The 23145-nt window shown below is 38.7% G+C and overlaps 1 protein-coding gene across 5 annotated transcripts in view; it reads right to left on the minus strand.

Moving 5' to 3' along the window:
- SBNO1 (strawberry notch homolog 1 (Drosophila)) overlaps nt 1–18346 on the minus strand; it is a 37859-nt gene extending 19513 nt beyond the window's left edge. The window contains exons 1-15 of one of the 5 annotated variants that reach the window (XM_005875477.2): nt 18332–18346; nt 16496–16627; nt 15875–15979; nt 14395–14707; nt 10752–10852; nt 8035–8131; nt 5637–5797; nt 4910–5043; nt 4635–4725; nt 3436–3597; nt 2448–2583; nt 2269–2374; nt 1983–2136; nt 1360–1542; nt 699–796 (exon numbers count right to left, since the gene is read on the minus strand). In XM_005875477.2, coding sequence (XP_005875539.1) covers nt 699–796; nt 1360–1542; nt 1983–2136; nt 2269–2374; nt 2448–2583; nt 3436–3597; nt 4635–4725; nt 4910–5043; nt 5637–5797; nt 8035–8131; nt 10752–10852; nt 14395–14707; nt 15875–15979; nt 16496–16627 — 1973 coding nt within the window. In that variant the 5' untranslated portion in view covers nt 18332–18346. Of the gene's footprint in view, nt 1–698; nt 797–1359; nt 1543–1982; nt 2137–2268; nt 2375–2447; nt 2584–3435; nt 3598–4634; nt 4726–4909; nt 5044–5636; nt 5798–8034; nt 8132–10751; nt 10853–14394; nt 14708–15874; nt 15980–16495; nt 16628–18331 lie in introns of those variants that run through there. The other 4 variants (XM_014547085.1, XM_014547086.1, XM_014547088.1 and 1 more) reach the window with 4 other exon arrangements.
- Between the last annotated feature and the right edge of the window lie 4799 nt (nt 18347–23145).

Here is a 23145-nt window from a genome sequence, read left to right on the forward strand (position 1 = left end):
ACGCCAAAACATTTTTGTAAAACTCTTTTTCAATCTCATGACTATTTGCAATTATTAGAGCTTCCTATATTGGGACAAACTATACTTATTGCTCATATACTTATTGAAACTGCAATTCGAAATACACAAATGCGAAAGTAAAACAGAAACTAGACCCAGCTGTCACATTTCCAAGAGGTGCAAAACAAAAATCAAGCCTTTTCAGTAATCATCCAAACACTTGGAATAATACTGTCAAAATGCTTAACATTTCAGCATTTCTGTTGTTTTCCAAAAGATATAGTGTATGGATCCACACAGAATTGCAAAAACTAAGATCAGAAAAAACTTTAAAAGATGATATAGGTGAATCAAAAATTTTAGCTCCAGGAAATGCCAACATTTAAGTTCATCTAAGTCAGTGATTTTCAACCAGTGTGCTGCAATAATTTTTAAAATATCCAATACCAATTTTTAAAACTTAGGGGCACTGACCCCTTTTCCTTTAGATTGTCAAATAAAAAAATGACAACAGCCAACACAACAATAGCCCTCCAGTATGAATCTATCAAAATTATACCTTTTCTTTTTTTTGGTCAGATTGGCAAAAAATATATTTTTTGGCGTGCCATAGAATTTTCATTAGTTTATGTGTGCCATGAGATGAAAAAGGTTGAAAATCACTGACCTAAGTAAAAACTCAAAACTAAAAACATTACTTGGCCGTTGAAACAAAATCATTCAGCTCTCCCCCGCCCTCTTCCAAGGCTTCTAATGTTCTGGCTTCTCCTGTAGACTGCAGGCCAATTACAACACACTGGAGAAACAGAAAATATAGTGATTATAAAGAAAAACATGCAGCACATGGTTTTAAAAGACATTTTACATACTTAGTAAAATAAAAGATTTCAAACAAGAATGACCATTATTGTACACATGGGCTCATTTATTTAGTCTACATGTATTTGAGAGATGCTACGTATAAGAACTTAGCTAGGAAATAGCATACAGCAGTGGACACGCTGGAAGCCCCGCCCCAGATTTTTTTGTGCTTTAAGTAGAGATATATTCATCAAGAAGAAAAAAACCCTTAATAAATATATATCCACATGTTATCAGCAGTTCTATCAACAGATGGCCAAATTATAGTCATGGTTATTCTTTACATTTTTTGAGCTATCTAAATTCTTTATAACCACACGTTGCTACTGTTATTTTAAAACCTGTATTTTTCACAGTCTTAACTGTATTAATACTTTTACTACTATCCTTTAAAAAGAGCAGGCTTTACAAGTAGGAAACCTCAACACCCAAAAGGTTAAAAAAAAAAACGAAACACATTTCCAAAGAAGAAATCTCTTAATATGTTTTCCAACTTACTTTTCCATTCTTAATTTCCTCTCGAGCCAGCTGCACAACTCTCTTGACTTTGGATGCTATGCACAAGTATTTGAAAAACCTCTGGTGAGCAGACCAGAACTGACCCCACATGGACTTCTTCATTCGCTGCTCAGCATCAATCAGATCCGCAGCTTGCTGAAACCGCTCTCTTGCAATGACCCACTGAAGATGCACAACCAACACTTTAAGTATTTCAACTTTGAGTGCAAATTATTTTAAAATAACTGCTTCAATCAAAATAATGCTAAGGGCAAGATCATTTAACATTAATTTAATGAAGAATATTCAGTAATTTTGGGATCTCTAAAAGGATTTTTAGGATGCTTACATAAACCTGTCCCAAAATTCTTATGAACTGATAAAGGTATTTTAGGAAATAGTTACATTGTGATTTTTAAAACCATGCAACTTAAATAAATGGCTATTTTTAATAAATTAGGAAAGAGAAGGCTTGGAATATTAGGAAAATAAGAACCTGATGATTTGTGTGTTTTCTGGGAGAAATATACTCTCATGGGCTCACCCACATTACACTGAACAAAACTAACAGAAACATTAGCAGGTGCATTAAAAATACTAGGAATTAAGGGAAAAAATCTTACCAGCTTGACTGCTTTGTTGTACATTTTTACATAGCTCTGAGAAAGAAGAACTTCCTCAATTTTGAAGGTCACTCCAGTAAAGCTCAGCTGTCGAGCAATGTACATTCCTCTAAGCTTCATATCCATAGCAACTATTTCCATGGCACCAACACCTCTGAATAAAATTAAAACACACAGTAACTATCATTAAATATAGTAGGGCTTTAACATATGGGAGAGAGGTTTTAGCAATACACATCTTTTAGACTGCTTCTGAGAGCAAATAGTGTACAGTCAGTTGCATTACCTCCGTTCCACTGCTTGAATAAAATCACTGAATTCTCTAAATGGAGTTCCTTCACCCCATATTCCAAGACGGTTCATATAGGCCATGTTTCGTGGTTCAGAAGCACCTGAAAAAGCAAAATAAAACATATTACAGCTGAAAAAAGACCACATTTATCTTTTAAATAAACAGCTACTCACCAGTGGCACTAGCATAAACAACTCTGGCTTTTGGCAATTTGTTCTGAAGCTCTAGGACTGCTAAGCCTGTCTTGGTTGGTTTTGAAGAACCAACAGGACATAAGTTTTTTGCTTTATGACATTCATCAAACACTATCTGTAAGGAATGAATTAAGGAATGTATCACATTAGTAGCATGTGCCTTTGATCTCCCAGGAAGTTACTTTTTATTTCCCTTTGGAAACATCTAGGATTTCTAGGGTGGTGGCCCTGGCATAAAATTCAAGATTATTAGCGGAAAGGATGTTGTTAACAAGCTCCTGGGTAATAACTTTTAAAATAACAGCTACGTGCTTATCATCCAGCTTTGTCCAATCTTAACATGTTGCCCTATCTGTTCAGATTTTCTTTTTCATTATTACAAACATCAATGAAGCCCTCTATGTGCCTCTCCTTGACTTCAACGCCTCCCTCAGGTCTCAGAGGCACCCACTGAATTTGGTATTCAATTTAACCGGATACTTAATTATTAATTAGAATGAAGGAAAAGATCCATACGGCAAGTAAGTCCACCACACAGATAACTTTGTCAAATTCTGTCCACGGAAGCTCTAATAGTAACCCACTTAGTCGGCATGTGGAATACTGATGTCCCCATTTAAGACAGTGAGGGTGAGCTGTGAGCAAATCAGTCAGGAAGGCACGGAGGCACCATGTCACCTGTCTTCTCAGGTACTTTACCATGTGGACATTCCATGTGGATCCCCAAAGGGAAACAGTATTCAGCATTTCCCACACCTCCAATCACTTTCCTAACTAGGGACTGCGATGCTGGCCTCCTCTACAAAACAGAGCCAACTTTCTGACCCGCTGGACTCTGGGTAATCATTAAAGCTGATTTCCCAGCAATTTGTTTATTTAATCTCGGGATTCCTGTTTTCCAAATGTTCCTCCTTACATTAACTTTTGTGCCATTAAAAAATATGAAAACGCTTGTTGCAAAGGATACCACGCCATCAAAGTCATCGCCACACCAATGCAGAAGCTGTTTTAGCCTTGTTTTGTATTTACCGCCGGACTGACTCTCACCAATAAGGGAAGAATAGGTGGCAAAAATCACACCCTTTTTCACACTCCCATTATGTTTGGAAGAAATTTTTCCATACTTAAACTGAAAAAGAAAGAGAAGAATTTAATAAGTGCACTTTTCTCTCTGAAACATGAATCCCATCCACATGTTGATAGGAATCTGGTGGTCCACGGTGGGCTTCAGGGGAGTTAAGGACTTCCTAAGAGCATACACGAAATTTCTTACACATATGAATATACATACACACACCCACACATATATGTATACACAGCTTTATGCTACAAGGGTACAGTTTTCAAAGTCTCAAAAAAGTCTATCACACAAAAAAGATTATAAATCAAACTCTCCTACAAAAGTCACAATATTCATTCTACAAATATTTAATGTGCACTTACTACTATATAGAAATCATTGTAATTAAGTAATGAGGAAAATACAAGAATTGCGATTAATAGTTAATGCGCCCTTCTTCAATTACACTGACTCAGAAATAAAAACACATTTTAGGTGCCAATTACATGTTTTTGTTTTGAACAATTAGTAGTCAATCAAGCCCTAGCACTTTACCCATCAATCCAGTCAGGAAGGCCCACCCTGAAAAGCATCGGGGAGTAGGACAACACTGAGCCCACCGGGGACTCGTGTGGCAGGTAGATTCATGTTTACATATTGTCAAAGGGCTACAGGGAGAGACGTGCAGGAATTAGATCTACTCCACCCTGTAACTGAGCAATTGGTGCAGAGCTGGAGGACAACGAAGAGTTGCTAAAACCTAAAATTCTAATCACACTGGACTGTGCTTTAGACGCTGAGACACATTTTCTTCCACTGGAGAACTGTCTTAATATGAGCACAGGTCTGGTACACAGTCCACTGATGCACAAGGGTCTAAACCAGTCTCCAACTGCAGTAATTGCCTAAATGCTGTGATGGGCACACCATCTGTCCAGCTTTATTATACTGCACCCTTTCAGAAGTAAACTCAGCACTCACTAGGTTTCCTGTGAAATAACTCACTGAATCCTTACAACAACCCTCTGAAGAAGAAACTTATTATTCCCATATCACACGTGAGTGAATATTTAGTGAATGACCAACTGAATAGAAAACGTCCATACCTTATTTAATGAATGGACCAAAATGTTTTTTGCTCCAATATCCCTCAAATCTCTTTCAGCATCATATTTCAAATCATTAGAAACACTGAACCTGCCACAAAAATAAATAAATAGTAAGTAAATACATACAAATTCCATCGTTCTGCCAGTTTTCAGAAATTAAAGCCAGGCCTTAACCCTTCAAAAACTATATACCTATTCATAAAATCCCTTGCCCACATGCAGAAGTAACTATCCACATAGGAAAGCTTCCACAGCCAGTCTTTAGCACTTACCACAATGCTCGTTTTCTACTCAACAAATAATTTTCATAGATGATTCCTGCTATCGTCCTTCCTTTCCCTACACCAGCACCATCACCTATTAAGAAGCCAGCACGATCTCCATTAGGTAGGAATGTTTCATGTTGCTGGGAGAAAAAAAAAGCAGGTTAATTACTCCTTTTGATATTTTGGTGATCTGTCTTTCACACAGTTTTTAGGGTTATATTAACATGACCTATGTTTATATAAATGGCATACAGCTTGGCTTGGCATGGATACTTTCCTTTTATTTACTACACATTCAATCTTGCTACCCTCGCATGCACCAGGTTAACTAAAATTAACAACATAATGAGAATTCTTCCATGCCCCTTTCAACACTTACACAACTTTCAGCCACTGGAGGAAAAAGCTGCAACATATAGCCGTATATGTATGTTCTTATCCAGTGGTTCTATGGGATAGACTCCCAGCAATGGAACTGCTTGGTCAAAGGATATATGCATTTTCAGTTTTAATACATATTCCCATTGAATTCCAAGGTATAGCATTTGCCATTTCCACTAGCAATGCACTCCGCACACCCGTGTTAGCCATTTAATTTCCTAACACATAAAATTTCTATAAATATTGCATTCACAAGTTTTACATGCAAGGAAAACTTACCTCTGGACTGAAACAATTATATTATATAGACTAAGATTGAAGAATAAATACCGTATAAAACATTATTGCTTACCTGGGCTGCATATGTAATTGCCTCAAGCTGTAATGCTGACAACCAGCCATTGTCAATGGTTTCTTCAGAAATGGATGCTTTGTACCAAACATCGGGAGGAGTAACACTGGATAAAGAACTAGTTTCCACCACAGCATCCGGGTGACGTAGCCCAATTTTTACTAAATGAAAATTTTAAAATATTTCATTTTAATCACGCTAGGTAATAATACTTCCATTTATATTACAAGATATTGCAGTATTTTACCTATGACAGAAAATATAAATAAATACTAGTAAGTAACTATGTAGAGTCACTGACTGATGATAAAGTACTATTTAAGTTTGACTGAAATGACCAATTTATCAACTACCTATGTTTTAAATAGTGACTTGGTGATTAAAAAGACTTAGAAAAATAAACTTACTGTACAAACCAGGTTCTCCAGTAGTAACAGAACATAATCCTAGATTCAGGGGTTTAAATGAATCATTCACTTCAAAATCAGTGGAAAAGGTCTGCAATATAATTTTATCTTGAAAGATATTTCAAAAGAAATCCTGGCTACAAAATTAAACAATAACTAGTTTCCCAAAATGTATAAAGTGAGTATAATTTCCAATAGGAGTCAGGCCCGAGCTGGTTTGGCTCAGTGGATAGAGCGTTGGCTGTGGGCTGAAGGGTCCTGGGTTCGATTCTGGTCAAGGGAACATCCCCGGGTTGCGGGCTCAATCCCCAGTAGGGGGCAAGCAGGAGGCAGCCGATCAATGATTCTCTCTCATCATTGATGTTTCTATCTCTCTCTCCCTCTCCCTTCCTCTCTGAAATCAATAAAAATATATTAAAGAAAAATTGGGAGTCGGCAAACTTTTTCTATAAATGGTCAAGTAGTAAATATTTTTGGCTTTGTGAGGCATCTGGTCTTTTCTACATCTACTGAACATTGCTGTTGTAGCAGGGCTAAAGCAGCTATAGCCAATAAATAACCAATGGGCTTGGCTATGTTCCAATAAATTTTATATATTTTTATTGATTTCAGAGAGGAAGGGAGAGGGGGAGAGGGGGAGAGAGAGACGGGTGGGGGGAGGAGGGAGAAACATCAATGATGAGATTCACTGACCGGCTGCCTCCTGCACGCCCCCTACTGGGGACTGAGCCCACCACCTGGTCAGGTGTCCTGACCAGGAATTGAACCGTGACCTCCTGGTTCATAGGTTGATGCTCAACCACGCCAGCCAAGTCAGAACTTTATTTATAAAAACGGACAATGGTCCAGATTTACTTTGCTGACCTCTGGTTTAAAAGGCCATCGGTAAACTTTCAATCCTTTTGTGAAGACTATTATTGGAAAATTTCCGATACCACAATTCAAAGCTCATTTTAGATAAGCAGAAAAGTATGAGATCTTAGACCATACATGGTTGGTAAACAGACATTTTTAGTTTAAGTGGTATTATTAGTGGCTTTTTATAGAAACACAGAGTATATATAAAACACAATTATTAATTTTCATGGTCATTATGGAAAAAAGACAGAAATTATGTTAATGTAAGCCAATGTGTTTAAATAGCACATTTTATCTTTAAGATCCCCATGTTTTTGTTTTGTTTTTTAAATATATTTTTATTGATTTCAGAGAGGAAGGGAGAGGGAGAGAAAGATGGAAACATCAATAATGAGAGAGAATCATTGATCAGCTGCCTCCCGCACGCCTCCTACTGGGGATTGAGCCCGCAACCCTGGCATGTGCCCTTGACCGGAATCGAACCTGGGACCCTTCAGCCTGCAGGCTGACGCTCTATCCACTGAGCCAAACCAGCCAGGGCTGTTTTTTGTTTTAAATAAGCTCTATAAATTACACAAAATACATATTTACATCTCTGCAATTTATTGAGTTTATATTCACTGCTAACTCAAAACAATATAAACCCAAGCTTTTATTCTTTTTAAAAAAAAATATCTTTATTAATTTCAGAGAGGAAGGGAGAGGGAGAGAGAGATAGAAACATCAATGTTGAGAGAGAGTCATTGATCGGCTGCCTCCTGCACACCCCACACAGGGGATTGAGCTCGCAATCGGGAATGTGCCCAGATAGGGAATCGAACCGTGACCTCCTGGTTCATGGGTTGACACTCAACCATTGAGCCACGCTGGCTGGGGAAGCTTTTATTCTTGGTTTTAAAAGACTTCAACCTAAAACAAAGTTCTAACTTTGTATAGAAGAAAAAAACAACACAGTATATGTGTATATATTTTCAAACATATTCTAGTTTAAAACATTACAAAGCTGGTGCTTGTCAAATTCTTAAGTGCCCACATTGACAGATCCTAATAGATAATAACGTGTGTGGGAAAGTTTTTAAGTTCAAGAGGAACTTGGAAGTCTTTCATTATTTTGGCAAATCCCAAAGACATACATTTTATTGGCATATACTCTGCGTAGGTTTCTGCATGGCCCATTTCTTCTTCATCTTCTTCCTCCGGTTCATCTTCCTCTTTTACAACAGGAACCTTCTGTAACACAAAAACAGCATAATCAATTCTAATCCAAGAGACTAGAGGCCCGGCCAACACATAAAAAATCTTCTGCAGGAATGCCCACCATCTTCAGTCCTGGAAACATGACATATCACTGCTACATTCCCTGACATCAGGATTCCTCATGGCTTCCCTGCTTCTCCAATGAGCACAGATCATCCATGACTTGCTATCATCCCTGACACACAAAGGGGCCACCACAGGGCTTCACCTGTCTTTTATTTGTGTAGCCTTGGGCAAATTAAAATTCTAAATCCGCCCACTCCACTTTATCTCAACTATAACAGGAATGCATACTCCGCTAAATGACCGGCTTCCTTCCGTCTCCCTCTACCTTAGCTCCCCTACCTAAACTTAGAGGATAAGATGGTAATACCAAAGGGTCACAAAATCCAGGGACTACACAGGTAATATTTCTAAGCCAGTGGGATATAAAATGGCAACTGCCACCAAGCTTAGGGTACAGGAGATACACAGGAGGCACAGAGACTGTGGGACCTGGGCAATGCCTGCCCAACACACAAAGTAAATGTCCTAGTCAACTCCAGGCACATTTTACTGGGTGAGGAATGTGGGCCTAGGGTTCTCAGGTACTCCTATTTTTTTTAAGAGAACCTAGAAATCAGGATTTTTATGTGTTAGCAAAACTTCAAAAATTTTCAAAAACTTGTGGAGGCCAAACAAAACACAGGTATCCACTGGTTTTGGTCCACAGGCTATCAGTATGCAATCTGTTGGATGTTCCCAAACTACAACACAATATAGACTTTGGCATATTATAGGCAAACATGGGTTGACTGTGAGCCTGAGCACTAACTACATACATTTCTTGGAGAAAAATGAACTCTTAACTTAGCAGAAATCCACTTAGGTAAGCTGCTGATGCACGAGCATCAAGTCCTGGGACTGCCAGCACCTGCTCTCCAGCTCCCCGCACACAGCCCCAGGTACAGCTGCGCTGCCGTCTAATTCCTACTCCATCCCCAGTCCCATCAATCCTCTCCTACTGTTATGTGTAGTTGTCTTGTCCTGTTTTCCTTTTTCCTGTTCCCCTCATTCTTCCTAATGCCAAGTTTAGACCTTTATTACCCTTTCTGCATTACTTAACCAACCTCCTTCAAGCTCTCTCTTCCCTACCCAAACTCATCCTGAATCATTAGCACGTCCCTCCAGTTCTAGGCTGCTGCACCAAGTCCAAGGTCCTTTGAATTCACGTCGGGACCCTCCACAAAGCCCAAATCAACCACTCCATCTTCTGCAAGCCATGTGTCTTGGCTTAGTGTCACCCAAGCACTTGGCTGCCACCACCTCCTCTGTGCCTATTAATGCTTTAATTTCACTCCCTTCTGAAAATGCCCTCCCTCCATACACAACACCCAAGCTCCGTTATACCTCCTCTATAAAACGAATTCTTCGCATGCCCAGGAGATCGCACTTTCCTCCACACTCATAACCCTTGTTGCCAGCATCACAATGTAGCTTTTGTTGTACCTTGTTAGTTAAAATGTTTGTCACATTCCTTGTTTATTCAAGGGGGAGCCATGCAATGCAGTACACTCCTGGTAGAAACCTACCACACAAACTCAGTATTACACGTAGCGCAGCTTTTTTTTTTCTTAATATATTTTATTGACTTTTTACAGAGAGGAAGTGAGAGGGATAGAGAGTTAGAAACATTGATGAAAGAGAAACATCGATCAGCTGCCTCCTGCACAACTCCCCACTGGGTATGTGCCCACAACCAAGGTACATGCCCTTGACCGGAATCGAACCTGGGACCCTTGAGTCCGCAGGCTGACGCTCTATCCACTGAGCCAAACCGGTTAGGGCCGTAGCGCAGTTTTTACATAAATGTACAGAATCGATGGACTCCGTACATTGGAAGCATACAGCATTTCCAAAATGTAAGAAAAAGATTAGCATATTGATTACTCATACCTAGACCATTATATGATGACAACTCATAAACAGCTATACATTCATATTCAATCCCAAATGAATAGTTACCAAATACTTCCCTGGTCCCCCCCCCCCCCCCCCCCCCCGCCCCATTAGATGTGATTCACAATAAAAAGATGTTGTCCTGGCTGGTGTTGTTTAGTGATTAGAGGTTGCCCCACGCACCAAAGAATCAGGGGCTCGATTCTGGTCAAGGGCACCTACCTGGGTTGCAGGTTCAATCCCTAGCCCCAGCTGGGGTATGTGCGGAAGGCAACCAATCGATGTATCGCTCTCACATTGATGTTTCTCTCTCTCTCTCATTCTTCCCCTTTCCCTCTCCCTCCCACCCGTCCACTCCCTCGAAAACTCAATGGAGAAAATATCCTCTGGTGACGAGTAACCAAACAAACAAACAAAAAAAGATGTCAGTACTTCATATATCATTACATCCATCTTATCAACTATGCAAGTTTTAACCACCTTGTTCAGTATATATTAGTTTTTTCCCAGTGAAGTTTAATGCTGTTTCATTAGTTTATGTAGCTGAGTAGCCCACCTTCACCCAAAAAAAAGTTTCCTAAGGATTGTTCTAGAACACTTTTAGGCAAGAGTCTTTTACATGACACAAAAATACAGATACAGCTTTGAAACTCACCATGGTCGGGGAAAAACTCCTCATCTTCATGTCATTTATCCATATTCTTGCTACCTCTTTATTAGAAGACTCCTTCTTTACTGTGCCGTTGCTTACATCAGCTGAAGGAGAGAGTCAATTTACATTTTAGAACAAAATCTCCATTTCTTTTCCTACAGTTTTTTAAAAATTCAGTAAAGTTTACCCACTTCATAAACCCAAATACACGGATCTGCTTATCACTAACTTAAAGTCAGCATAAGGATGAAAACATTCAAAGCTCTGTCCCATTTTGGAAGAATTAACCTTAGAAAACAAGTAATTTAAAAGGAAATGTGCACAAAAAAACTTGAAAGCTATTTATCAAAAAGAAAGCTTTAACCAGAACTATTTGATAGTTCATTTCAATCCGAATGCCAAGAGCCAGCATTTCTTTAAGATACTTCACTTGGGGCCCTGGCTGGGGAACTCAGAGGCTACAAAGTCATCTGGATATGCCAAGGTTGTGGATTCGATGCCCGGTCAAAGCACATACAAGAACCAACGAATGAATGCATAAATAAGTGGAACAAATTGATGTCTTTCTCTGTCCCCCTCCCCCCCACTCCCCTTTACTCTCTAAAATCCATATTTTAAAAAGATACTTCACTTGGTTCATTAAAAACAAACTACAAAATTTAGTATTCTCACCAAGACAGAATCAATCTCACTGGATCTGAAGGTGCCTACTAACTTTCAAGGCGAAAGAATTATTTCCAGAAAGGAAAAAAACAACAACTGGGGACTATCTTCCTCTTTTCCTCAGAATAAAGAAAACAATCTACAATGAACCTTTTCTTTTCTTATACCAATGCTTTACATATTTTTTAGATACAGCGACAGAAGCCCTCAATCTGAGTGTCAAAGTAGAACTGCTTGGTCAAAGAGTCCAGAGCCCCTGTAATTAGCCTACATCTCTAAGTGTTCGGGAAGCATCCTGGCACCTGGGATTGAGCTCACAGTGTGAAAATCACACCAAGGGCATGGGGAGTATTTCGGAGCCTGTCACAGGGGAGTGCAAAACAACTGGGATTAAAGTGCTGACAAACAATGCTGGACAAGATAATAAAGTTACTTTGGGTCCCAATTTGTTTCACTGTAGGAGAGCCAGTGAACAGTTCTCCAAGTGGCAGGACTGGAGCTCAAGTGAGAGATGAGAACCCCTAAGGGCTAAGGGCTCCTAACGGGGCAACAGCCAGAGATAAGAAATACAAGAAGAACATGCAACACCTTGCTCTGTGCCGTTTCATACTTTTAATGTTCTTCCCTTTCAGTATAAACATGACTCTCTCCTGCAACACAAACATGTGCTTATCTTCAGCATTCACTTACTGTTTCTTTTTCAGCCCTGGCCTGGTCTGACTTTCTCAGGCTTCCACACAAGGATGTCCTTGATTTGCAGTCTTTTGTCTTTTAAAATTACTATATTGGATGTGGGAGTGTTACTGTACAGCTCCACATCTCTCCTGTTTTCTGTTCTCTCTAAACTTTTTCCTCCCATGGCATATATCCTCTCTTTTAAATTATAAAAGCACATGCTGACTTGAAGGGTGGAGTGGAATACTTATAGAGAGCCACTCACATAAAAGCAGCAATCTCTCCTCATTAAACCCAAACACTTTAATGAAAAGCAGCTTCCACTAACTGCTGATCACTCCAAGTTTCCCAGGAGCCATTCAGATGTTGCCCTGCACCTTAACTAGGTGCCACAGTCCTGCTCTCCACAGCAGAAAAAAGAAATCAGTCCTAAGACAGTGAAAATAACTTCACAATGGGTATCTAGCTGCCAGATTATAGTTAGTTCAAGAGAATGATGCTGAGAGTAAGACTATAATGATAAGGGCACAATAGTATAGACCCAAACATAAAGATTAGATTATCTTGTATCTCTAATTGCATCTGTCCCTGGAGACACAGTTCTACATCATCTTACAAACGTTGCTCCTTCCTTTGGAATGCCTCTAGCCCTCTACTTTATAAACACAAGCACATTACAACTTCCACGCAGTCAATTTTGCCACAAAATTATACATTAGTCTACATCAGGTATTAAAACTTATCTGGCTGGTGTGACTCAGTAGTTGAGCATTGAACATGGTTCGATTTCCAATAAGGGCTAATACTATATAACATAGTGGTCAGCTCAGGATATAACTGAAATCAGAGTTAGCATCTCCATCAGTCAACATAGTTTGCTTATATATAAGACAGGGACTCAAATATTATTTAGTTCAATGGAGAAGACAAGGAAAAAATATCCCTCTTAAGAATTCACATTTTTCAGTTTCTAAAAATATACTACTAAAACTTGATATAACCAAAATTAAAAAGACAGATTAATTCTATTTTACCTTTAAAAATAAATGTACTATACTAAACACGAAGCTTGAGTACTCCACTTAAAATTATAACCTCTTCCTGCCCTACACATTTTCAGTTTCTTTCCATCACACTTATCCCTGACATATTATGTAACTTACATACTGTGAATCACCACTAGAATGCAAGCTCCATGTGGGAAGTGATTTCAACAGTTTTCATCTCAGCCATAGCCTCAAAAATCCCAGAACAGTGCTTGACACATAGGCACTCAATAAATATTTGTTCAATGAGTGAGCAACAACAAAAAAAGCCACGCCAAGGCAGAAAAACAAACTATAAAATCTACATTCTTTATGCATAAATGAATTCCTAAAAAGGTGTGATCAAACTATTATTGGGCTGTTTCCCTTTAAATCTAAACCTATTGTTAAAGTATTATGGATTAGCTGGTGGTAATGATTGTACAATCCTGTGACTATATTAAAACCCACTGAACTGTACAGTTTAAATGGGAAAATTGCCCTGGCCGGTTTGGCTCAGTGGATAGAGCGTCAGCCTGCGGACTCAAGGGTCCCAGGTTCGATTCCGGTCAAGGGCATGTACCTTGGTTGCGGGCACATAATATATTTTTTTAAAAATTAATAAATGGGAAAATTTTATGGTATGTAAATTGTATCTCAATAAAGCTGCTATAAAAAAGTATTACAGGTGTTGACTCTTCAAAGAAAACATAGTGAATTATTTTATGAGTATATGTACTTTAAAGGAAAATTTACTAAAAACACAACTGTCCATAAGTAATGAAGCCAATGACAGGCAAAATTATAAAACTGTAAAGGTCAGAGTTAAAGTATCAGACTATCAGTTTAAAGCTTGGTCCAAGGACCACCAGCAACAGCACCTCCAAAACTCCTAGAAATGCAGAAACTTGGGCCCCACCAGACCAGACCTACAGAATCTGATTCTGTTTTTGAACAAGATCCCCAGTGATTCACAGGCACATTAAGTTTGAGAAGCACTGATTTAAAGGATTGAGAAAAATGTTAACCGGTTATTCACCATATATAAAACTGAGGTCTCATGATGTCAATGAAATTACTTGGAAATTCCACACCTCATTTCAAGGTTTGATGCTGTTTTCTAAATTTTTGCTTCTCTTGAATTGTATAAATACTGCAAGTATACAGACATCAAGTTTTTACGTCTTTCATGTCCAGTTCTTTTAAGACCCAAGAAACCCTTAAAAACACACTGATATATCTTATCAAAGGCAGACAACTGACACCACTGAAAGCAGACTTACTAGCTGCTGTTGCAACTGGCTGAGCGATATTAGCTGGTGGCTTCAGTTTCATGAGTTCATTCAGACTATTATTTTTCAGAAGGTCCTTCAGTTGAACCTGGTCTTTTGAAGGTGCAGAGGTCACGGCATTTCGTACTGCTGGTACTGAGACCGAAGGGCGTGTGTTTGCAGAGGTCTGGATAAACTTTGCTAAAGTGATGGTTTGCCTATTCGTTGTTACAGGTGGTGTTTTAGTCATTACAATTGTAGATCCCAAGGTCGGAAGTTGATTTATTTGATTCAGCACAAATGTTGTTGTAGATGGAGGCTGCTGCTAGAAAAGAAAACCATACACATCACACCACTGAAAAATGCTGTCTCCTCTAATGTAGCCACTATCACTAGGCCATTTAAAACCTAAAATTGACTGTTATTCTTACCTAACCACTGGCACCTCATTTTTAATTAAATATGATTATAATAAACTACCAACTAGAACACACCATTTTGAGGGGAAAAAGGTACAGTGGTACGACATTTTATATAACTGTTGGGGAGAGCAAACACAAAATGGGACTCTCCTAAGCAAGCTGTGATGTACAGTAACCTTGTAACACAAGGAACAGAACAGAAAGAGTGTATAATCTCAGCACTGCCCCAGCTAGGCAGAGAACATTGGGTACATCACTTCACCTCTGGAGGCCCGAGCTCTCTGAGGACCATTTTCGGTTTCTAAGATTCCAGGACTCCTGTCCAATGTTTGCTATCACACAGATTCTACTAATGTTTATAACTTAACAAGATAAAACCACCAAGCAGAACTCTAAATTCTCATGTCACACAAATGGTCAGACAGGTACATTACAAATAACTGGTGATCATGTCACCAATTAAAAAAAGGTCAAGATTTGAGGATAACAGTATGTCTGTGACTACAAGCAACTAAAGTATAACTGAGATACTTTTATAAATATATGTATATTTCTACTTCCTTTTCACCTCAAACTATGTTATTTCTCCATGACCCCTGTAACAAGAATCTTCCAGATACTACTTATCGCTTTTAAATAAAACTCAACAAGTTTATCATGTTACCAAATTTTAAAGTTTGTCCAATAACTTTATACCACTAGGTGTAAGTTAATAACTGCTATGTTTAAAGCACAATTATAATCACATAAAAATTACATACCAATGGACAAAAACTTAAACAAGTAAAAATGAAGAGAATAGTGGGATAATGCAAGTTTATCTTTTACTTCATGAATTTTCTATCATTTGCAATAAATAAAATAAATTTGTTTTGTCCAAATTATCTTTTGACCAATATAAATAAATAAGAATGAAACAAATGTTTTAGAAAATAGGTGAGAGCAAAATATTGGGAAAGAAGTAGCAAAAATCAGAACTAGTGAGATAAAACTGTTTTGTATGAAAGGTTACTTCCTAACTATAGTCCTAAACTATTTCCGTAGTAATGCCAAATCTAAATAATTCTTACCCTAACATTTAACAGTGCTGGAGTAGGTACCGTCTCTGGTTCTTGTTTAACAGGAACTGCTGCTTCAGTCTCCAAACCTAGTTCTAATGTACTAAGTGGCACTGACTGGAGAGAAAACAACATTGAGAAAAAGAATGACGCAGTGAATTCCGTTTCAAGAACAAGAGATGTATTTTATTAAAACAAAAAATACTAAGCTTTACATTCAAATGGAATGTAAAATCACTAGTGCCAAGTAAAAAGGAACAATCTCTGCAAGGATACCAGCTTCACAAAATTTCACTAACACCAGAATCTCACTTTTGCTTTCAGAAAATGTGTATAGTAAAACCTCAGAAAAATGCCCTATAAAGTACATAGAGACAACTAGTAAGGAGATTAACCATCCTCCCAGAAAAATAAACAATTCATCTCTTACTTTTATATATACAACGAAGCAAAAAATAATGTTTTGATTTTCATTGCAAATGTTTTCCATCTCATGAATGAAGACTAATATTCAACATAAAAATAACCTTCACATACATGTTTAAGTTAAGACTTAATATTACCTACTTTCATAAGTAGAAATTAAAATTAAGGGGAAAAATCTCCTTTTTAGAGGCTTTGGAGGACTCTTACCTGGTGAACTGAAGGGGTAGGTGTTGGAGTTGCAAGCCCCGCATCTCCACCATCAATATCAAAGAGGTCATTCGGACTAATTCCACTCTCACTCAAAGCAGCAAGCAATAAATCTTGTCCTGGCTCCACCATCTTTAGAACAAAATATTAAGTGTTAACATAAAAAACTTAAAATGATAATTAACTCTCTTCTAAATATAAACCAGCATTTCATTTTCTACCAGATCCATTCATTCAATGTTTACGAGGAACTGGCTGCGTGTCAGGCAAAAAGGAGGAATAGTCTCTGATCCCCAAAAATTCAAATTAAGATATAAAGGACAGCAAGGTATGTCAAACACAGCAAGAATATGTCGACAAAATGCTGTGGGAAAACCAAAGGAAATGCTGAACTTTGCTGAGGGAGAGAGGTTACGAAGACGACACTGGAGCCAAGAGTCAAAGAAAATCGCCCGGTGGACAAGGATCTCCTGGACAGTGTGTGTATTCAAACCCATGGACACGTGAAAGACATTGGCACTCCTTAAGACCAGAAACAGGGAGACAAAAACTGCTACAGCAGACCAGGAGAGCCGATGTGCGCAACAGCAAGAAGTAAAGAAGCGGGTATGGATTCCAATATATTTAGGAGAGAGAATTCCTAAGACCAGGTTTAAATAAAAGCTCAAAATGGAAGGGAGAATATAAAGAAGAAGAAGAAAAAAACCACACACACAAAAAACACAGGAGTTGATGGATAATTAGAGTTAAGCCAAGAGAGAGTAATCAAAAGTTGAGCCCAGGAGACCTGAAAGATGAGTTATGTGGGTCTTAAAGGGGGAATGCCTATTTAGGAGCAAGCAGGTACATTTTATTTTATTTTATTTTATTTTATTTATTTTTATTTTTTAAAATATATTTTATTGATTTTTTACAGAGAGGAAGGGAGAGGGATAGAGAGTTAGAAACATCGATGAGAGAGAAACATCGATCAGCTGCCTCCTGCACACTCCCTACTGGGGATGTGCCCGCAACCAAGGTACATGCCCTTGACTGGAATCGAACCCTGGACCCTTGAGTCCGCAGGCCGATGCTCTATCCACTGAGCCAAACCGGTTAGGGCAGCAGGTACATTTTAGATTGGGGTTTCCCAACTGCACTCTTAGGAGTGAGAGCAAAGTATTCTACAAAAGCTTAACAGAACTTTCTTAATTTTAACTTTTCTCATTAATTTATCTGAAAGAACCAATTTATATATACAAACATACTTATGGGAAATCTGTACTTGTTTTTCTCAGAAAGCTAATTTCATTTTATATAAACATACTAATTTTCAGCTAGTCCATTTGTTCTCAGACTATGCAATAGAATTAAATGTCAGTGTTTCGTTATATCCTACAAAAAGGTATTAGCCAAGAATGCAATAAACATGACTTCCAATATATAACAACTTCTATTTTAGATGAAAGCAATATAACTAACATAGAAATCTTCTCCTAGCGCCCTAACCGGTTTGGCTCAGTGGATAGAGCGTCAGCCTGCGGACTCAAGGGTCCCGGGTTCGATTCTGGTCAAGGGCATGTACCTTGGTTGCGGGCACATACCCAGTAGGGGGCGTGCAGGAGGCAGAAGATTGATGTTTCTCTCTCATCAATGTTTCTAACTCTCTATCCCTCTTCTCCCTTCCTCTCTGTAAAAAATCAATAAAATATATTTTTTTAAAAAAGAAATCTTCTCCTAGGTAGGTCTATGCCACACAAGCATGTTATCACTTAGAAAGAAGCTCTAATGAACCCATGAATGAATTTAAGTTAGAAAACCACAGACATCCAGAATTGAAACTAAGGGCAGACTCACAGCTTAAAGGATGGGAGGAAGGACAGAGTCCAAAGGAGACTTCCCAAAATTCTTCAGAAAAAGGAAAAGAAGCCTAAGGAAGAAAACAATTTGAGTAGGAGGAAGGAAGGGAAGGGAACTGACAGTGACTAAGCACCTTTTACAAGCCTAACACAGTGCTAGACTCTCCATATACATCACAAGCCCACAACCCTAAGCAAGATGAAACTGAGGCCGGCTCAGAAAGCTTAAATTCCCTGGTCAAGATCACCCATTCACATCTATATCTTCAAAGCCCATTTATTCTCTTTTCAATGAGTAGATCAAAAAGTCAATGTTGGTAACCCTGAAAGTTTCAACACTTAACTTAAAATTGGAAGGGGATGGAGTATTAGGCAGCAAGATGCACGGTACAGATATGTACTTTAAATGCTTTAAAAACATTTTCAATCCATAAATTACCTCATTAGGACCTGTGGGAATAGGGGGTGATCTTGGCCCACTTACTATGGCTAATCTTGACCTAAATTAATAGAATTTGAGACTATCAAAATGCCATATTTTAAAAGTAATTACTAGAAATAGTTTATGTACATTAGAAACAAAAGCACACTGTTTTAAGACATTGACTCCTAAACTACAGACCACAGAACCCTTGGAGGTCCCAGGGCCCTTTAATCCATCAGTTTTGCACCAAGTCTGGTTGGTCTACTTATACTCAAGAGTACAGAAATGTCATTAACTCATGAAACAAAAACAGAATCACCAAAAAGTGTTACTGAATTCGAGAGCTTTTTGAAATATCGTTTCTGAACAATGAGCATAAAAAGTACAAAAATATGCCCAGCTGGTGTTGCTCAGTGGTTGAGTGTCAACCTATGAACCAGGAAGTCACAGTTGGATTCCTGGTCAGGGCATATGCCCAGGTTTTGGTTGCATCCCCAGTAGGGGCGTACAGGAGGCAGCGACCAATGATTCTCTCATCATTGATGTTTCTCTCTCTCCCTTCTTCTCTGAAATCAATAAAAAAAAATTTTTTTAAAGTACAAAAATATTATCATGGAAGGGAGGAATTTTGGAGAGAAACTTGATATTTAGACAAGAAATGATGGCAGCAGTTCAGTGACCTACTCAAAATTCATTCATAGGAATCACAATTTGAGACCTCTGATTTGAGTAGTGACCTAGTATTGACAATGTCTGTAAAAGATATTTTTTCTTAGGAGCTATTAATAAAAGACATTTTAATTTTATATACATTTTACACACAAACAAATCTAGGGATACTTTCTCTCTTAGCCAATTAAATACAAATTCTCTACTTGTACTTTTTTGCAGTGAGGAGGAAAAGGGATAGAGGGAACATCTGTGCCATTCTCTAACTCCATTAGCCAAACCCCTTAATATTTAATCATAGTCCTATTCTGAAATTATTACAGACTCATGGAATTTCAGTGCTCAGCTGAGAGAGCCCTTAAAAGGCTATATGATCCAATCTTCTCCTCCTCGATTTATAATAAGTAGGATTTATTCCTGAGAGGGAAAACATTTTCACTTTGAACGGTCTAAATACAATATAAATGCAAATACTGTTAGGTGTAAGAGAACTGTGTTACATTGTGTCTACTAAGGATCACATAGACCTCAGATGACAAGCAACATGTAGCAATCTAACAAACCCCAAAGTTACTAACAGCAGTGATTCTCTCTCAGACAATCGACAACAAAATGGCTCCATTTTTATCGTAAATACATTTGAAAGTAATCACCTAGTTCAAAATAGTACACTATAAAAGCGACAATGATAAATAAGAAACAAGGACACGGTAGTAGAGAGAAACTAAGAGCCACCCTTGGCAGGAAGAGAATCCTGAGGAAACAATAGCCAATCGGAAGAATGAAAGGATACAGTTCCCACAGAGAATACCAACACTGAAACCTATCAAGGAGGACAAGGTTTCTCTTGTTGAGACCTAAAACAGATCTCTACAGCTTACAGCTCATGCTAGTTACCAGGGATGTGTCTGCAGCGGCACACAACCGAAGTTGAAAAGACCATGGAGTCAAGCAGAATATCAAGGTTCAAATACTGGCTACATCACCCACTTAGTAAGTATAATATGGTCAAGTAATACAGTATGACTCAGTTTCCTCATCTTCAAATAGGAATAAAATAGAACTTGCCTACTAGGAATTGCTGTACTACCTGAAACAAAAGTTAGCTACTATCATTTTGATAAACATTAGTATCTTGTCCAAAAAACTTTTTTTTCCTATATCACTGATGCAACACTTTATTTCCCAGAATACAAACTATTTGTTGGAAACCTATCCAATAATTAACTTCCAAATTAGTTCTATAAAATACCAGTTCCCTTTTTACCGAAAGTGTCATGTATCCAGTTAATCAGAGTCTCAGGACACTGATATCTTTAAGTGTGCACAGAAAATATCACTTAGCAAGTTATCTTTGCCAGAACTAATGACAAAAAGGTTTATTTCTCCTTATTTAATAGTACTAAGCATGTCTGATTTTTGACTCAGCTTCAATTTTGCTTTCATGCAGCCCAGATGTGTGACTGACATACAGTTTAAGAATTTTGCCCTGTCCGGTGTGTTCAGTGGTTAGAGCATAAGCCCACGAACTGAAGGGTCTCAGGTTTAATTCCTGGTCAAAGGCACATACCTGGGTTGCAGGTTCCATCCCCAACCCCAGTCGGGCACCTGTGGGAGGCAACCAATTGATGTGTCCCTCTCCCTTCCCTTCCTCTCTCTCTCTGAAAATCAATGGAAAAAGTATCCTCGGATATTAAAAAAAATTTTTTTAAGGATAATGAGCCACTTAGAATTTAGATACAGTCTATCAACAAGTATTTATTTTTTTAACATATTTTTATTGATTTCAGAGATGAAGGGAGAGGGAGAGACAGAAACATCAACGATGAGAATCATTGATCAGCCGCCTCCTGCAGGCCCCTACTGGGGACCGAGCCCACCACCCGGGAATGTTCCCTGACTGAGAATTGAACTGAGGACCCTTCAGTCCACAGGCGGACTGTCTATACACTGAGCCAAACTGGCTAGCTAGGACAACAAGTATTTATTAAGTGTCTATTGAGTGGTTCATTAAGAATACAAGGAGCCCGAGCAGTGTGGCTCAGTGGATAGAGTGTCCGCCTACAGACTGAAGGGTCCCGGGTTCGATCCCGGTCAAGGGCATGTACCTTGGTTGCCGGCACATCCCCAGTAGGGAGTGTGCAGGAGGCAGCTGATCGATGTTTCTCTCTCATCGATGTTTCTAACTCTCTATCCCTCTCCCTTCCTCTCTGTAAAAAATCATTAAAAATATATTTTTTTAAAAAAAAGAATACAAGGAGAGCCCTAACCGGTTTGGCTCAGTGGATGGAGCGTCGGCCAGCGGAATGAAGGGTCCCAGGTTCGATTCCGGTCAAGGGCACACCCCCGGATGGCAGGCTCGGTTCCCAGTAAGGGGTGTGCAGGAGGCAGCCGATCAATGATTCTCTCATTAATGATGTTTCTATTTCTCCCCTCTTTCTTCCTCTCCGAAATAAATAAAAATATATCTTAAAAAAATAACCCAAGGAGAAAAATGGTCAGTATAAAGAGAGTTTTCTTTACCTAATAAGATATTACTTGTAAAAAAAAAAAAAAAAAAAAAAAAAGATATTACTTGTATTTTTTTAAACACCTAATTCTCAAGGGAGCAACTGCTCAGTTGAAGTGCCCTTCTCCCCATTCTCTTTGCAAAACCTACGGGAAGAAAGGATCACAAAGGAATCTGTAGATTATAAACAAAGTTTCGAGCCCTGGCTGGGTAGTTCAGTTGGTTAGAGCTTCATCTAGATACGCCAAGGTTTTGGGTTTGATCCCTGGTCAGGGCACATATAAGAAACAACCAATGAATGAATCAATAAATGGAACAAATTGACGTTTCTCTCTCTCTCTCCATTCCTCCCCCTTTCCTCTCTCTCTGGAAAAAAAGAAAGAAAAACAAAGTTTCAAAAATATTCACAAGAGCCCTAACCGGTTTGGCTCAGTGGATAGAGCGTCAGCCTGCGGATTGAAGGGTCCCAGGTTCAATTCTAGTCAAGGGTATGTACCTTGGTTGCGGGGACATCCCCAGTAGGGGGTGTGCAGGAGGCAGCTGATTGATGTTTCTCTCTCATCGATGTTTCTAACTCTCTATCCCTCTCCCTTTCTCTCTGTAAAAAATCAATAAAATATATTTTAAAAAATATTCACAAGAGAAAAAAATGCTTCACAAAAGAAACCCAAGAATCAGGTGAGGCCCTAGCCTGTCTGCTCAGTGGTTAGAGCATCTGCTCCCAGGTTAGGTTCTGGTCAAGGACATATACCTTGGTCGCAGGCTTGATCCTCAGCCCTGGTGAAAGTGCGTTCAGGAGGCAACTAATTGATGCGTCTGATATTGATGTTTCTTTCTCTCTCTCTCTCTCTCTCTCTCTCTCTCTCTCTCCTCCCCGCCCCCTTCCATTCTCTCTTAAAAAAAATCAATGGGAAAATATCCTGTGAAGATTAAAAAAAAGGGGGGAGGGATCAAATGCAGAAATGAAATAACTTTCTTGATCACCATCATATTCACATGGCTAGCTTTATTTTTAGTATATGGTTGGATTTTTTTTCTTTTAACTTTCAAGATAGTCACTGAGTAAATGCTACCCATTATCCCCTTGCCACAAATGAGAAACTGAGGCCTAGAGAGGAAGTGTAGCAAGGTAACAACAAAACCAGAGTGGAGAATTACAAACCCAGGAGGTCTCACACCACATACCTCCAAGATTCTGTACTCTTAACCT

The sequence above is a fragment of the Myotis brandtii genome, unplaced genomic scaffold (genome assembly GCF_000412655.1).
Source record: "Myotis brandtii unplaced genomic scaffold, ASM41265v1 scaffold463, whole genome shotgun sequence".
Taxonomy (NCBI): Eukaryota; Metazoa; Chordata; class Mammalia; order Chiroptera; family Vespertilionidae; genus Myotis; species Myotis brandtii.